The 18,378-nt window shown below is 39.8% G+C and overlaps 1 protein-coding gene across 2 annotated transcripts in view; it reads right to left on the bottom strand.

The window, feature by feature from the left end:
• LOC123856523 (disks large homolog 2) overlaps positions 1-18,378 on the bottom strand; it is an 812,179-nt gene that overhangs the window by 145,903 nt on the left and 647,898 nt on the right. Inside the window, exon 13 of one of the 2 annotated variants that reach the window (XM_064576814.1) lies at positions 7,344-7,458. In XM_064576814.1, the coding sequence (XP_064432884.1) occupies positions 7,344-7,458 (115 nt within the window). Of the gene's footprint in view, positions 1-7,339; positions 7,459-18,378 lie in introns of those variants that run through there. The other variant, XM_064576815.1, reaches the window with a different exon arrangement.

Raw genomic sequence — 18,378 nt, 5'->3', positions numbered from 1 at the left:
GTAAACCAAATAGAAGGTCGACCGATATGAATTTAACCTGTGTCCCTATAGGGTCAACTTCATCTTTACTGTATGGAAGGACAATGAGCATGGGCTTTACTGAGAGATACATCTGGGTAAAGAATATGGCTTGGTCACATAGCACCTTGCATAGGTCGTTTTTTAAGCCTCTCTGACCCTCTGCACTGTTCGTCTTCTGTAGAATGGTGGTATCTGGCACAGCACTGTTGTAAGGCTTGAGGGAAGTCAGGAGTGAAGTCTGGGCACATGAACTCTAGCCCTTCAGTGAGGCATATGCAGGCCACCCAGACACTGCAGTACCTTCTCCAGACCTCTTCTGGTTTCCCAAGTCTAGACTTTCTCCAGACTTTCTGCTTCATCCTGTTCAACTGTTTCAGATACTTGGTCATGTCTCTTGCAGTAAGATTCTAAGAGCGATAAGAAATCTGAATCCAAGCAGTTTTGACTTCCTTTTTTGCGGCAATATAGCATATTTCTGAATGAATAAATGATGATTCTGCTAAATAAGAATATATGAGTGAATGACTGAGAAGTAATACGAATGCCATTGTTGGCCAGCCCTGTGCTAGTACTGGGCAGGGGGTACACGCAGATGAGCGTAATATATCCTCTGGGGACAGCTACTAACAGCATGCTGGGTCCAAGTTTGGAGGGAAGGAAGATATAAAAATCTGACTTGTAATAAATCCACAGATTTCATGGTTTTGTCTTAAATGTCCTTGAGAACTCTGTAGCCACATGAAGTTAGAAGCAGCTTCACACTGGAGTGAAGTACCCTGACAGGCTCCATTTGAAATTCTTCCTTACCACCCCCAGGTTACTGACCAGCAGAATATTGCAGCAGGAAGTAGAGTAGAAGGGTATGCTACAGTTTAAAGAAAAAAACAAACACCAGAATCTCTTACCTATATGATGAGTTAGCTTTCCCCTTCCAATAAAATCAATCAGGTGAAAACATCCTTCCCCTAGAACAAAAACCCATCAGGATAAAGAATCCTGAGTGGAATTTGTTTTCTCAAGACTGCCCTTGATGTAACTTCCAATAGGAAGACTAAGGGTGTTGAGAATGAGACACAGGATGAGGTTCACCCTGGCCCCTGCCCCTACCCTAAGTCCTCTCACTAAGAGGGTATTGGCTGTGTGTGTTGGTCTAAATCTATTATTGAATTAGCCCCCAGTTGAAAAAGAGTCACAGAGTTCAGAAGGCAAATGAAGCAACCTGAAAGGCCCTGTAGTGCCAGACGTTTCCTGGAAATCCCAGCACCAGTAGGCAATGCCTGTGTTCTCAGAATGACCAGACTCCATGGACTTGGTGGCAGGCTAGCTGGTATGGAACTTGCATAGGACTGGTTGTTCAAAGATCTTGGCTTATACTCTAATTTTTTTTCTTTCACATATGTCTAGGAAAGAGAGTCTAGGAATTAATTCATTCAACAAATATTTACTAAGGAAACTTCTTTATGCCAAGCACTGTGGCATATGGTACTAAGGGTATAATAAAATGAAGACATTAACTGGAATTCGCAGGTCCAGTATTGAATGGTGTTTCCATTTCAAGGGCTTTTACCATGAAAATGTAATAAAGACTAGAGTGATCAGTATTTTAACAGAAGAATTTTAAATACCAGTGGTCTTCTGGGCAGGTGTCACTGTAGGAGGCCTAACAGGCATACTGCAAAAATTTCAAAAGGATAATAATTGCAAAGCATATAACACACAGCGTATCTGGGAGTAATGATCTGACCACTATTTGAATGGCCCATGGATACGGACTATGAGAATCTTGAGGGAAGGAGGTGTGTTCTTATTCATCTCTGTATCCTAACATATACCATAGACTGGTACACTGTAGGAAAGTATGTAAATCATGTTTATTGAAGGTTAAGAATCAGTGCACTGAGGAATCATTGTATGAAAGCCTTATGTTAAACGATGGGGCAGGAGGCAGACCTAAGAGCATTTGTCATATTATAGCCTTTGAAGCAAAAGCTACCTTAGGAAGCAGCAAAAAGTGATCAGAGGGTTTGGAGGGGGTGAAGAATGCAGAGGAGAAGTTGAAGAATCAGGGGCTACGGATAGCGATGACAAACTGGAGGGGCCAGTTGTAAGCACAGTGATTCTTCCTATCTGTGGCTCCAGCTGAATACTTTGCAGATTCTACTTCTGGGCAGATGCTTGTGGGTTATGAGAGATGTCTGGTGAGTTGACAGAGATGGGCATTCTGGAGCCTGCAATCCTGGGGTTCCTGGGTCTAGATGAGCGAAAATGTAAAATGGTGCCAGGAAGTCTGTCCTCCTTCCCTTGCTGAAGGAAAGCAAAGGGACAAGGGTGTCTCATCCCTCTGCTGAGAAAACAGTAGTTTGTTCAGGACCAATTCTATGGTCTCTCTGTCCTGCAGGGGAAAGGTTACCTTTATAATATATGATAAATATCACCAATTAGTTGTTTCCTATGTTACAGGTATTTAAATTCACTATTTTATTTAGTCCTCATGACCACTTTATGGTATCCTATTATTATTCTCATTTCACAGATAAAGAAACCAAGGCCAGAGAGACTGAGTTGTCCAAAATCACTTGAGCTAGTAAGTGGCAAAACCAAGATTCAAATTTTATCTGACAGAATCCAGGAACTGTTCTCTTCAACACTGTTCTCCATTGCCTCACACACAGGCCCTGAATGTCTATGCTTACATCCAGTCTAACTCTGTAATCTTGGGGACATTACTTAACTTCAGTGAATCTCAGTTTTTTCATCTGTAATATGGAAGGAACATTCTTTGACTCTTCAAGATGTTGGGAGAATCATATGGGAAAACATATGTACACCACCACTAGCACAATGGTTGATCCAGAAGGTGCCTGACAAATATTTTCCTTCACTTCCACTTCCTCTTCTGTACCAAAATGGCTGGAACACCAGCCCAGAGATTTGCTACATGTAATGCAGTGAAGGTGTGCTCTCCTGTCTGTATACAGTGTCATCCACCTGGAGCGCTCCTTCTTGTTTATTCCATCTGCAAGCTGTATATCGTGACCAATTAGTGAGTTATTAAATCAAGTTAATGAGTTGTGCCCTTCATTTTTTTTTTTTAAGGGAGACAAATAGAATGGGAAATAACAAAATACACTTTACATAAAAAGCACAATTTAATAAAAAATGTTTTTCAGCTTTATATGTGTATGTATTTACTGGGTCACAGTGAAGAATATTTTTCTTACTTTGAGTAAAAAGACTTGAAAACTTGTAAGTTAACTCACATAAGATCTTTAAGGACCAATTCGGCTATCTTTGCATTAGGAAGCAATAAATGTTCCAGGCCTTTCTAGAGCTAATTTTTCACACCTTGCTGCACTGTGATTGTCTTCCTCTCATCTATTTCTTCCACTGGATGAGAGATTCTTATGGCAGGAAACGTTGACTTTTACGGCTGAGTCCTTAGTGTCCATTATGGGTCTTGGCACAAAATATACACTCAAAAACAGCTTGATGAATGCACAAATGAATCAAAGCAAATGCCTTTTAAGCCCAAACTCAAGACAGAGAGGTTATTCACTTGAACTCTCAAAATGGATACCTTTGATTAACAAATGAACATGGGCCAGGCTTCACTCTTTCCTGTGACCTTTTACTCCCCATTGGTGGACTTAGCTGCTTTTTTTTCCTCCTCTCCCCATTCTCCAAGTCCTGAGTGCTCTTGCTCTCCTTTACCTTAGGAAAGGTGCTTTCCTTAGCTATTTGCACTTCTATGTGATTTCAATCACCTACATCTCTGACCTTTCTTAGTAGCATTTGGATATAAAGGTCCATTCTTATTAGTAGCAGGAAAAGCCTTGTTCTCTGTCATAGGGATGCGTTCACCAGCTGGTAGGTAAGAAAGAGCGCATATTTTAGAGGCAGGGAGAGCTCCATCTGCCCACATAGAGAGCCTCGAAACACGTGCAACAAAATCCGTATTTCAGTGGCTCAGGAGCCCAAGTGCATCTACGTCTGAAGAATTCATAATGTACTTGTGGAGCATTTTTGAAAAATATTTTATTCAAATTTTTTACATTTTATTTACTTTCCAGGTTCTACAGCTATATGTTTGACAATGCAGGAAATACACAATACAAACAGCCCAGTAAAGCAAATATATCCAAATCATTCCCACAGAACAGGTACAGCGTTATCATAAGCAGCAATCAACTTCATTTGTATAGCACTACCGAAGCACTTTGGGCACCTTACACAAAAGATTCAAAGAAGGAAAATAATTACAAGTAGATTGGAAAATAGAGAGGGTTGGTTGGCTCAAGTTTAAAACACTGCCTGGCTCAGATGTGCTGATCCCCCCTCCCTCCTTTCAACACTTTCAGGCAAACAAATTACTATCACCTGGGAGGATGATTTCTAGTGAGGGAATGAGGCCAGCTCATGCACCATCCTGAGAGGATACAGCCTCTCAGACACAGCCAGGGCTCTGTGGGTGGGACGGGGTGGGGGAAGAAGAGGCAACTCCTAGAGGAAGGGGTGGTTTTGTGGTGCAGACAAATATCCTATAAGTCAGCTAAATTGTTTATCACAGAACAAAGAGAGGCTGTTTGCTTTCTGCTTTAGGTTTTCGCTTCATGGAAAAATACCAACAAAACTACAGAAATCCCCTATGTCCTATAATGCAGTTTATCCTGTGTAAAAACCCCAAAGGGGTTTATGTTCGAGTTTCTCCTCTTGGCTAACCTATTCCTTCATCTAAGAGTTGGGGGCTGTGAGCAGATTGGGAATCACAGCTCAAGTGCACTCCACAGCTGATACCACAGAAGCTGAGCCCTTGGGAGGCAGAGTGAGAAGGGAGGTAGAAGATCTGATTCTGTCACCAAAGAGTGGTGGCAAATCTCTCCCCTCCTGGGGCCTCAGTTTCCTGTCCTGTCAATTAAACAGTGGACCTGGTGCTGCTTAAGATTCCTTCCGGCCCTACACTTACATAAAGCCAAGCAAAATAATATTCCAGGATGTCATTCTCAGATTAAAGAAACATGCTCATCATCTGATATTTATATAATCAGAGAAATCCTGCTACTAATTTATTTTGAGAGAGCAACTTAGTTGACTTTCTAAAATAAGTACAACCAACTGGCACTAGCCCTATTCAAGTGCTCCAGATAAAGCAAGCATCTCTATGAAAATCCTCTAGCCCAATTTGGTGTAACCCACCCCCCTCTATAAAAAATAAAGAGGGGGGACAAAGGTACAAAGTTGCTGGGGGGATCATTTTTAGTAAGAATTCCCCATAGGCCTTGTTAGTTCATTCCATTTGATTGCCTTTCGTTGCTGTTGTTGGGGTAGGGGCTATTACTTTTATCACATCGTATGAGAACAAGGCCGGGGGGGAGGGTGTCTCGTATGTTCTTTCTCTCTGATTTTACTCTATGCATGGCCCCTACCTCTTCCAATTTTATGCCTCTAAGCGTCCTTTAACCAACTGAGCCACCCAGGCGCCCTCTAAGCGTCCTTTAGATGCTAAGGTCAGCCCTCTAGGGACTAACTAAGTGTTAATAATTATACATTTGGAAACCAAATACCATATTTGTATAGTGGAGAGATCATTTGGAGAATTGCCCATGAAGTGTCAGCTATTTTTCAGTGTAATTTAAAAGTGGTTCCTCCTTTTAATTCCATTTCCAACTATTAGAATGTGATACAAGATAACATCCTTTATTACCTTAAGTCTTGATCTCTTTTGTATGTCATATTTTTATTTATCATTTTAGAGAATAAAGGTTTGGGTCTGATTAATAACGACTCTTTCAAGTAAGTCTATTAGTTTTACATTCTATCACTATATTACCCCATTTAATTTTCCTAATCTTCCACAACTTAATTCAAAAGACTCAACTATTACCAGTATATTTTCAGCAAAGTTTTTCTAAGTACATTAACATTTTTATGCATTCTATTTTTTTAATAGATAACAATATGGTAATTTTTCCTTCCAGTGTTATTCTACATATCCATTTTTTTTGCATTAACAGATTTTTCTCTATTCTATAAACCCAATTGGCTTTTCCCAATTTGCTACCCAAGACTAAAACATTTCAAGATTTAAAATATTTTGTATCACAGAGACCAGCAACATAAAGCCAGTAAGGAGAAAAGAAATAGCCACTTTCCATCACATCTGTGATTTCACTACAAGACATGTTCCCGGGTGGCTCTTAATAGTTCCTGTTGAGGATTACACTGGAGTATATCAAAATAATCTTGTGAAATTCAGTTAGTCAAATTTGGAATGTTCATAGTCAAAAATAGCTTTGTTTGGTTTTATCCTGTTTTTATTTTAAGTCTTGGGGCTTCTGAAGTATTAGAACTCCCTGGAATATAGAGGGAGTCTCTGCTTGTCCTAGGGGGGCCAGCAAATCAAGGCCCTCAAGAACATGCCAACATCTGGAATCCTGCTCCTTTCTTTGCCCTGCTGTGCCTACCTGATAGACACAGAAAATAACTACACAGCCAAAGTGGAACCAACGGAACACATCAATTCAAGTACATAATTTAATATCTATAACATACCCTTCATGCGAGGAAAAGACAGTGAAATTTCAGGTGAGGAGGATATGACCTTAGGTGGGAGTCAGACCAGATTCGGGGGCCGAGTGAGGAGAGGAGAATGCAGTGAGGGTGGGCATGGTTCCTCCACTGGCCCACAGATTCATCTTCACAGTGTATTAGGTATTACTTTCCCCCTTTGGTTGTTAATACTTATATTATTTTAAAAAGTACAGTCAGCATTGATGAAGTATATTTTGGAAGGAATATAGGAGGCTGAGAAACAACTGGTCACGAGATACCATGGAAGAAAGTCCACCGAAACTTGTTGGGAAGAAGCACGTAACTCTTTAGCAGAGTGCTTTTGATTATCATTCAATATACCAAAGTTCATGCAATATATATCAAGCAGATCAAGAGGTGATACAAGAATATTTTCTCCCTATATTGATGGTAAGAAAAAGTCTAAGGTTTTGGGCCATATATTCAATTTAAGATGATCAGGAATGAAAATATTTCTTTTCATTATTTTTACTGCAACCTGTGCTAAGAATTTGACCCTAGATCATAACATTCTCAAACGGTAACTTGTTAAAATCAGGGCTTTTGACTAATTTAATGTAATAACATTTCAAAAATGTCTTCAAAGTGGTTAAACTTGATGTCTTACAGTGGTGTATTGATGAGCCTGGGTTACTAAGAACATGTGTTCCATTGCTACAAGGTGTTGCTTTTATCTCCCCAAGCTGGATTGCTCACAAAGTGCAGATCACAGTAAGCAATGCTCCGTTGCCTACCTGACATAGAGGGAGCGTTTCTGATTGGTTCGCAGGGACCCGGACCCGGAGCTCATGCTGTGGTTCATCATCTGCTCGCGTAGGTCATGGATTTTGGCCTCAAATCGAGCGTAATCTGGGAAAGGAAACAAAGATGGTAGATTTGGTCCTGTGCCTTCAGAGAAGGAGAAATGGTGCCTAGCCAAGGTGGCTACTTGCCCCTGATGTTGGTTCCTTTGCCAAATATCAGGGAGATGCACAACTCAAAATAGTGAACATGGAGGGATCAGCTGCTTAATATTATTTATTTGCAGACATTGGCAAAAGGAAAAGGACAAATTAGTTACTTCCCCAAATGTAACTAGAAAACATACTACCATCAAATCCCCAACATGTGAAAAGTCCATGAGGGAGGAGGTGTGTGAGGTTATAAACAGGCAGCACAGGGCATTTCTTGCGGTGATGAAAATGTGCTGTCTTGACTGTGGTAATGGATACTGAACATGTGAAAAAATGATCTACACCTAACTACATTCACATATACTCGCACAAATGAGTAGAAGTAAAACTGGAAAAATTGGAATTAGATTGGTCAGTGTCAATATCCTGGCTATGCTATAGTTTTACAAAATGTTACCATTGGGGGGAACTATGAGTAAAAGGTACACGGATCTTCCTGTATTATTTATTGCAACTGTATATGAATCTACAATTATCTCAAAATAAAAACTTTAATTGAGAAAAGAGGGCAACCCCCCCACACCCAAAATACCAAGATCCATGAACAAAACAAATATCCAAGGAACTAGCAATGTTATTGGGAGGGAAGGTTGAATCTACAGTTAACTTTCAGCCCGAGAGACCAGAGAACAAAGTGTTCGGTGATGAATTGTGTAAAAAAATTACCTTTTAATTTGACTAAGTTTTTTTCTCTGCTAGAGGGTTGCTAGAAGCTGATCATTTGGGATCACACCTCAATTTTGTCTTATAACTTTAATATAAAAAGTCCATATGTCAAACTTCATCAATTCTAAGATGCATTATATATTTAAATGAGCTTCTAGGAGAATGGTATTGGAAATAGGGGTAAATATATTTTAGAAACATATGGGTCTAAAAAAATCAAGAAAATATGGGTATATATCATACTATTTCTTCATAGGAAAAATATTTTTCCATATGTCAATCCAGTAAAAATGAAGACAGTACAAATAGGTTTTAATATACTTATTAACACAATCAGCATGTAAAAAGGAGAAGCTTTTGAAGTTTTGATATTTCTAATCACAATTTGTTCTATCATCTCCTTGGCATAGAATGTCCTACTTTAGCAAAATCCAGTAGGTGAGAAGGCCAACTTACTCACAAGATAAATGTGAAAATGCTAGTTCAAATTATAAATGGTTCTTCTAATTACAAAGAAACTCACCATAGAGAATTTTTTAAAATGCTAATTCAAATTATAAATTGTTCTTTTATAGAGAGAAACTCATCATAAAGTATTTCCTCAGTACATTTCAAAAAACAATTTGATTTTCAATTTATTCATAACTTTTCATAAAAACAAGGATGACTAAATGAACATAATAAAAGATAATCTACTTAAGTGTTTCAAATTCTTTATAAAAAAAAGTTCCACAAAATTAAATTTAAATTCAATTTACTGACTATCTGTTGGTTATTACGGGGTGGGATATCATAAAAGAGAAGAGTTGACCTTGGTTTTCAGTGATAAGTAGATAACTGGATAATGACCTATGAATGCTTAGTATTTTTTTAAAGTTTAGTACTCTAAAGATAAAACCATCAAAGTTGAGGGGAAATTTCTGGTGCTTAAGCAAAATCTTATGCAATCTAGATTTGGAAGCCTTCCTCTTCAAAACTTAAGCTTTTTAAAAATTATGTTAGTCACCATACAGTACTTCATTAGTTTTTGATGTAGTGTCCCATGATCCATTGTTTGCATATAACACCCAGTGCTCCATGCAATACATGCCCTCCTTATTACCCATCACCAGGCTAACCCATCCCCTCCAAAACCCTCAGTTTGATTCCCAGAGTCCATAGTCTCTCTAGTCTCTCATGGTTCGTCTCCCCCTCTGGTTTCCTCTGCCCTTCATTTTTCCCTTCCTTCTCCTAATGTCCTCCATGCTATTCCTTATATTCCACAAATAAGTGAAACCATATGATAATTGACTTTCTCTGCTTGACTTATTTCACTTAGCATAATCTCCTCCAGTCCCATCCATGTTGATGCAAAAGTTGTGTATTCATCCTTTCTGATGGCTGAGTGATATTCCGTTGTATATATAGGCTACATCTTCTTTATCCATTCACCTGTTGAAGGGCATCTCTCCACAGTTCGGCTATTGTGGACATTACTGCTATGAACATTGAGGTACATGTGGCCCTTCTTTTCACTACATCTGTATCTTTGGGGCAAAACTTAGCTTTAAATAATTAAATCCTAAATGATTAAATAAGCAGAATACATATTTAACCTAAAATCTATTGATCATAATTTAAGAAATTTATTTCAATCCCTTTTGACAGAGAAAACATTCATTTTTAACAATCAATATGACACTGTATGCAGATTTAAATCATTTTGGGCAAGTCATTTTTCTTGCCATCCTAAGAGTCAATTAATTATTTATGCATCACATGGCAGACACTGTGCTTAGTGCTTCATGGGCAATTATTTTTTCCTTAAATCACAAAATGAAGTTAATGGATGTTGTCAATATTTGGGCTATATGGAAAAACACAGAATAGAAACTGAGAGGTTAGCTCTTCTTCCTTCCCTCTCATTGCTGTCCTTTGTTCCACCTTTCTCTAGAGATACATGTTGTGTGCTGGACTTGTACAGACATTTATCAACTCATTTCATATATATACACACACATACCCACATACATATGAGGTCATCAATATATATTATGCTAATGCCTTTTTCTCCCTTTATAACTGTGTAACTTGGATCTTTCCTGCCTTCTCCCAAATACATAGATATATTTCTTAATACCCTTCATGGCATCACATGGTTAAGACTGTAAATTTATTTCACATTTGCAGAGTATAGCCAAAGATAGACCCATCCAGCTCCTTGCTGTTATAAACAGGATCTTAGGCTATGTGAGCACATGCATGGATGGGCAGGTTAGTTAGTGCAGGTACTGGTCAGAGCTTTGTACAGATGTCATGCAGCCCCCGTTAGCATTTCTCAGAGAAGAAGATAATCTGGTCTGGGACACAAAGCAGGATCTCTTAGCGTCTTCTGATCGTGCTCCACACTGCCACTTCCTAAATACCAGGCATCTCCTGGAGCACTAGTAAATCTCCCATCTGTTCTCAGGACTCCCTCCCTTACAACTTTGATGACTGCGCTACTGTGATAAAAACCTACACTCCCACCTCGCCTCCCCTACTTAAGCATCTTAAATTTAGTGACAGTCCTGACCCTGTTTGACCACTTTGCTACTTTTTTGTACTTATCACACCAAATTGCAGTGATTTGTGCAGTTGCCCGTCCTCCCCATTAGACTGAGCTGAGAACAGAAACTACAACTCACTCTCCTTGTGGTTCCCTGTCCCTAACAGCGTCTGGTGTGCGGGAGGCATTTAAATAATAGGGGTTCAACAAACATTTTCTGAATGAATAATGTATGAGGAAGTGAACAGAATCATTAAATGCGTTGTTATAAAATGCCTACAGGTGCTGAAATTGCTCGTTTTCAATGTTAAGGTTTCTTTTAATGAAGAAAGACAACATGCTTCTCCTGTGGGACTTCTTTTTTCAAGGCTAAATTGTCTAATTTCAAGGTTTATCACAGCCGCTCCCAAATCCCACTGATATTTTTATCGTTCTCCAGGTGATCTCTGTGCTCTCCCCGTCACAGGCATGTCATACATTGGAAACTCTTCTCTGATACTTAACCTCTAGCTGATCAGCACTTTGTAAGGCTCTTCTGGCTGTCACAGTCTATATCTCACAACAGGCTACTTTAATAGCAAACTGTGTTCTCCTTATTATATGGCTCATTAGATCCCCCAGATGTTTTCTGCCTTGCTTTTGAAATGTTTGTTTTACACCATCTTCTATAGTGTTTATACTCCCCACCGTGGATGGGGAAGTGTTGTGTTGTATTGCATTTGTCTTAATTGGAAGACATCATGCCCTCAATTTCTCCACTTTGAGATTCATGTTAACCACAAATTCTATGTTTAAAAGTGCTTACCTATATCTTCACTCTTTTCTTTCTTTTAAATTTATTTATTCATATTTAGAGAGAGAGAGAGAGAGCGTGCACGCAAGCTGGGGGAGGGGCAGAGGGAGAGAATCTCAAGCAGACTCCCTGCTGAGTGCAGAGCCCTACGTGGGGTTCAATCCCATAACTCATGAGATCATAGCCTGAGCCAAAACCAAGAGTCAGAAGCCCAAACGATTGAGCCACCCAGGCATCCCTTTATTTTTTATTTTATTATTACTTTTTTTTTTTTTTAAAGATTTTATATATTTATTTGATAGAGAGAGACACAGCAAGAGAGGAAACACAAGCAGGGGGAGTGGGAGAAGGAGAAGCAGGCTTTCCACGGAGCAGAGAGCCCGATGCGGGGCTCGATCCAGGACCCTGGGACCATGACCTGAGCCGAAGGCAGACGCCCAACGACCGAGCCACCCAGGTGCCCCTATTATTACTTTTTTAAGTAGGCTCCACGCCCAGCATGGGGCTTGAACTCACGAACCCTATATTAAGAGTTGTATGCTCCACCAATCAAGGCAGCCAGGTGCCCCTCTTCACTCCTTTTTAGAAAATAAAACTTAAGTACAAATAATTACTTCAGAGCAGAAGCAATGAAATCTGGATTTACAAATATAAATGGTATGTGTGAGAGAGACAGAGATAGAGAAGAGAGAGAAGAGGAGCACTGTCTCCAGCTTCTCAAAGATGAATGAGTTTATGGTTAGAAATGCTCTAGAAATAAGTAAGAAAGCAGGTACGTAAACTGTGAGATATAAGTCTTCTTTATGTTTTATAATAGTACTGAAAATCACACTTTTCAACAAAACAAAATCTAACACTCCACATCTGTTTAATCTTATTCAATCCCTGCTCCTTTCCTTGAAGGTTTTAGTCACATCTCTGCCTTCCCTTTTCATACATTTTTCAGTCAAATTCCTAACACTCGGGAGAACATTCAAGTGAGATTTGAAAGGGCTCCAATCTTTGTATCATCGAAAGGGGAATTCATGTTTTCTGAGCACCTGTAACAGGCTAGTATCTGTGCTGTGTCATTGAAATACTGTATTATTTTTTCTAACAAAGCTCTGAGGTAGGTATATAGTTTTAGAGATGAGGAAAAAAGTTCAGGGAGGTTAACTAACCACCAAAGTCACTGAGTTGACCTTGGATTTCTGTGAGGCCAATTTATTTCCATTATTTTGTCACATCTGGTATAACACCTTAGTTCTCCTTTAGAACCCAAGGCGTCCTCAACTCTCTCCTTACCTCTCTTGACATCTTGCTCTCCTTCCTCTCATCTGCTGTGTTGATTATGTGAATGCTGGGCTTCTTTATTGCAGTACAAACTCCTAGAGGATGGGGATGCCTCACCCATCTCTGGTCCCCAAACCTCAGGGCCTATCGTTCCTTGTGCCCTAGACTCAGGATTGTGCCAGGTGCTTGGCATATAGTGCTGAATAAGACAGAACCTGAATGAGTTTGCTTCCAGAATGGGACATCAACAAGGAAATTAAGCATAACAATGCTGAAGTGGGGAGCTGTATTACAGCAGCAACACATTTTTCTGTCTTACTTTGCACAAAATAGGTGCCTGGTAAATGCTTTCAGAATTACAAGTTATCTATTTTATGTGTCTTGGGGTTTTCTTGTATAACAGGAAGCAAACCACTGAAAACCGACTTCTAGGCAAATGTTTTAGAGGAGTTTCAAGAAACATTACCTCCAGCTGGTTCTTTCTCTCTAGGATGCATAAAAAATTTCTCCTTCTTGGGCATCTACATCCAGCTGTTCCTGACGACACATTCATACTGCAATTGTGTCACTTGCTTTCACTTGGTTGGACATGATGGGTGATAACGGTAGACAGGGTACAAAATGTGACTTATATAGATGGGGTCAGAATCCTGGCTCTGCCGCCTACTAGTTCTGTATCATTGTGAAAGTTACTAACCTTTCTGGGCTCAACTTCCTCATAAGTAGAACAGCAATAATAATTGTTTCTACGTCAAGATGTGTTAGGAAGATTACAAGAGAGCATATGGAAGTCAAGGGTTGACTCTTGGTAATGACTGGTAACTCCTGTTAATTTTCACGTGTAATTCAACACCTACTCTCATTGCTTGCAAAAGTCATAACCCCTTTCTGTACTAAGTAAAATGGAAACCTGTGTCCATTCCAGAGCCTCACGCTGCCTATTGGTTTCTTAAGGGTTTGAGTTACTGATGGACACTTGGATGGAGAAAGGCAAAGGTGTGAACACCACATGCTACACACGAGAAGGGTCTCTGCTATACACTCGCTTCCTCTGCAATTTGTCAAGAGTGAACGAGGAGACCCAGAATGCAAATCCATCTTATCATTCACACAGAAAAAGAGGCATTGCCTCTCTGAGGGGGAAGGCATTGTTTAATGCAGTAGGATTAATCCAAATTGATCAAAGCTGCCTCACATTTTCAAGGCTCAGATGACCAGCCTTGTGTCTTAGAGAAGGAAATGCTGAGCTCAGTGTGTTAGACAATGGCATGAAGCTATGGGCATGTTCTTTTCCAAGAACTGGTGGGGAGGGCACCCCTCTCCAGTTACAACCTCATGCTACTGACCCCCAGTTGTGAGCAAGGAAGGGGGGGTTAGGAACTCTAGGTTAGGAGGCCAGCTCTAAATCTTAAGCCTGTCATTTGCTACCAACGGGGCCTTCGGACATTTCTGAACCTCAGTTCATTCATCTGCAAAATTGTGAGCTTCTTCTCAGAAAGTGGTTTTGAGAATCACAATGAGATTTGACATGAAGCGCGTGGCAAATGTACAATAGTTGTTGCTGTTATTTCCTTGGTGGCTTCCTTCAGAATAAACTCAGTGCCACTAATAAGGACAGTAGCATCCTATTCCTATTTGCTCATTATGGACACTGTGCAGCGTTAACAACAACTGGTGAGATGATTGAGTTGTAAGAGGGGTTCTGCACAGCCTAGCAACACAGGCTGCTTTCCTGCTGGGTTACCATTTCCTCACTACGGGGAAAGTAGTTTGAAGAGGCCACCTGCTGCATGCCTGAGAAGTGGTGCTTTTCATAGACAAACCTGAACTAGAAGCTCTGAGTGGTTCATAAGCTAAGGAAGTTTAAGCACTGGGGTACCTTCCAATAGGGCTGGGGCAAATATCAATGGTGTGCAGTCTATTGGGGTCACAATATTGTTTACCTGGACATGAACCTCTTTGTCGCCAGAGTCCAGGAAGGGTGCATGGGAAGGGTGCAGGAGGAAAAGTTTACATCTATTTTTAGCATGACATCTGATCACTGCTCCAGGGATGAGATACTGTGAGCAATTATAAAAGCTTCCATTTCTTTGGGGGAAACATCCTTCTTTCATTTATTCAGCAAACATTTCTTCAGGGTTTCTTACATGCCAGGCGCAATGCTAAATGCTAGGGACACAAAAATCACTGGAAAGACCTTTGCCTCAAGGGGCTTACAGGCCAGTGCTTTGCTGCCTTTAATTTTCTGGTTTCCTGTTGTGAATATAAAAAAAAGAGCACCTGCCATTTAAATATCTGCTCCTTGTGACTAGTATCAAGTGCTTTCTAGAAGGTAATGGGATATCTGTGTGGTGGGAAGAAGCCAATATAGTCAGATCCATGTTATAATGGAGAAACTGAGGCAGGGTAAATCTTTGTGAAAGACTGTGGGGTTACTGGCGAAGGGAGAAGAGCAAGAAGGGTCTCAAAGTCATGCCCTCGAATGAGTCGCCGGATTTGAGTCTTGGCTCTGGGGGATGCTGGGAAAATCCCTTACACTCTCAGAGATAACAGTTTCTTCATTTGTTAGGTGGGGAAATCACCTCTGCCCCTATGAAACGTTGTCCTGAATATCTAACACACAGTGTACTTCATTTTCATCCTTTTAAGCAGTATTGACACTTAAAAGCACCATCAATTAATAACAATAGTAGCACCTTTTTTGGAGGTGGATACCAACTCACTCTGATCTCACAAGCTGAAATACATGTGGGTAGAGGGGGGAGGATGTGGCCCTCATAATCAGTGCAATCTGATAAAGTGTTAAAGCAAGAAAATCCCAAATATGTTACTGCGCTCTCTCCACTAGGCTCTTAACAAAATCACATATTTATAAGAAGGTCCAGACATAGATCAGAGGTTATATCTCAAGTCCAAGAAGCAATACTCTGTCAAAATTCTTGTGTATGATGACACAAAAATAATTGTATTTACTTGGAGCTCAGAAAAAAAAAATCAACTGTTCCCATTTCACCACTTCTTCTTTTGTTAGTTGCCCTGGGATTGTGGAGCCAAGACACAGAAAAGGTCCTGCCATATTATATTAGGCTTTAGAGATACTTTAGAGCTTTCTCACTCCGGCTACTTTTCAAGCTGTCATGCTGGGAAGGGTGCTGTTTTTATGGACTACGTCAGAAGACTGGTTTCCCTCCCATACAGGCATTGGAATGCCCACCTGCCTTCAAGAGAGCTGACCCCTAGCCAGTGGAATTCACTAGCCGTTCACTTCAACCCCTGACTTAGCTCATCTCCCAGGCTGCCACCTCTGTGTTAAACTGGTGACATGGAATTTTCCACTGCTAAAGATTTGCAGATGTTGTTTGGCTTACTTCTGACCCAAGCTACCGTGCTACTGTGTGTGTGTGTGTGTGTGTGTGTGTGTGAGAGAGAGAGAGAGAGAGAGACACACACACACACAGATGGAGAGTGACAGAAAGAGATAAACAAATTAAAAACTAAATTCCCAAGAGTCAAACTTTAACCAGAAATCCTAGACAATAGGGTGTCAGCTATCTTTTCTGCATTCCACAAAAGAAGAGGATGTATATACCAATCTCTTGTACATCTCCAGTACTAAGCATTAAGAACTCAGCTGTGGACACCATGAAAGCAAGACACTGTCACAATTTTTTCTGTATCCCTAACACTTAAAATAGAGTATGACACATAGCTATCAGTATATAAATGCTAATATAAATGTTTGCTGAGTTGGGTGAGTTAAATAAAGACTTCAGGGAAAGAAAAGTGATCCTTTAGTTTGCCAAATCTACTATGAAGTCGATCAAACCTATAAGAATAATTTTTAATAACATATTGAATGAAGGCACATTGTCTCTCTCTGTCTCTCTCAGTAGAACTGGGGTCATTTGACTTGAACAATTTTCTGTGCAACTTGGCTGGAGACCCTTTAAATAAAGAGGTTTCAGCCAAATGCTTAGGAATTCTTTAATGTGTAAAATGAAGTAAGTTTTATGGGCAAACCACAGTCTGAATCCCTAACCAGCTATTTCACACAATATGCATACAACTCTGAAAATTAGATACATCAAATTTCAATTTGGCTTCATGCAAACTTTGTTTTATAGATTCACAAAGGCAGGGTTTTTTTTTTTTTTTTAAATTATCAGGATTATTGCAAAACAGAGTCAGCAAAGAAGCTTTTTGAGCTTGGCAAAGGCTTATGTGATTTTTTAAAAAAAACTCTAAATAGGATCCAACTTTGCATCTTAAGTTCACTACTGACTCACACCGTGGACTTTTGTGCAAGTTATTCAACCTAGAGAAGATTTGGTTTTCTCATCTGTACAATAAAAAAAACACATCACCTACCTCATCAGATTGTTTGAAGATTAAATGCAATGGTATTTGTAAATGGTATTCTTCGGTGTCAGGAATAGACTAGAATGCTCAATAAATGGAAAAGAAAAAACACTAAAACCTCCTGAAGCCTTATATTCCTCGTTTAAGAAATAGGGATGACATTAATACCCTACTTACATCACAAGTATATTGTTGTGAGCATCAAATGAAGAAACAAATATAAAAAATGTTTGATAAACTGAATGGTACATATAAAGATAAAGTGATAATAAAAACAATTCATACGGGGCACCTGGGTGGCTTAGTTAGTTGCACGTCTAACTCTTGGTTTCTGCTCAGGTCATGATCTAAGGGTCATGAGATTGAGCCCTGCATCGGGCTCCACACTCAGCACAGAGTCTGCTTGGGATTCTCTCTCTCCCTCTCTCCCTCCTCCTACTCTCTCTCTCTAATAGATAAATAAATCTTAAAGAAGAAAATAAAAACAATTCATATAATATAGTCTTTTTTAAAATCCCAATCTGGGGGCGCCTGGGTGGCTCAGTTGGTTAAGCGACTGCCTTCGGCTCAGGTCATGATCCTGGAGTCCCGGGATCGAGTCCCGCATTGGGCTCCTTGCTCAGCGAGGAGTCTGCTTCTCCCTCTGACCCTCTCCCCCTCATGCTCTCTCTCTCTCAAATAAATAAATAAAATCTTTAAAAAAATAAAAAATAAAAATAAAATAAAATCCCAATCTGCCTGGAGGAATATTTCCTCAGTACCTGAAATTTGTCTCGAACACTGTTGAATTTGATTTCTTTCTTGGCTATGGAAATTAAGCCACGAGGGCATCATGCATGAGAGAGTAAACATGAAACTCTGAGGGGAAAATGGAAACTGCTGGTATCATTAGGGCCTAGTTGCCAATGGTGATTCTCTAAAGATTTTGCTGGTAGGTTGGGTGAAAGGCTCAGAGCTGGGAGGCATAGGCTGTTGTTTAATTTGTGTGATTTGTAGCTAATGATGCATCAGAAGGATGAAGGCACTATGCCTTCATTTAAGGTGTAGTGCTTGAGACTACATTCAACCAGATAAGAAAGCCTTCCTTGGCAAATACAAATATTACATCTTTGCTGAGTTTGTCTTGTTCCTTCTTTTGTATTAAAATCATGGAACTAGAAGATAAAATAATAATGTTCAAGCTTTCTGTGTTCTTTTGC

The sequence above is a fragment of the Mirounga angustirostris genome, unplaced genomic scaffold (genome assembly GCF_029215605.1).
Source record: "Mirounga angustirostris isolate CCGP_5_RB_7025 unplaced genomic scaffold, mMirAng1.0.hap1 SCAF_13, whole genome shotgun sequence".
In the NCBI taxonomy this organism is placed as follows: domain Eukaryota; kingdom Metazoa; phylum Chordata; class Mammalia; order Carnivora; family Phocidae; genus Mirounga; species Mirounga angustirostris.
Note: the sequence above shows the minus strand (reverse complement) of the source record. Positions and strands in the feature narration are given on the sequence as shown.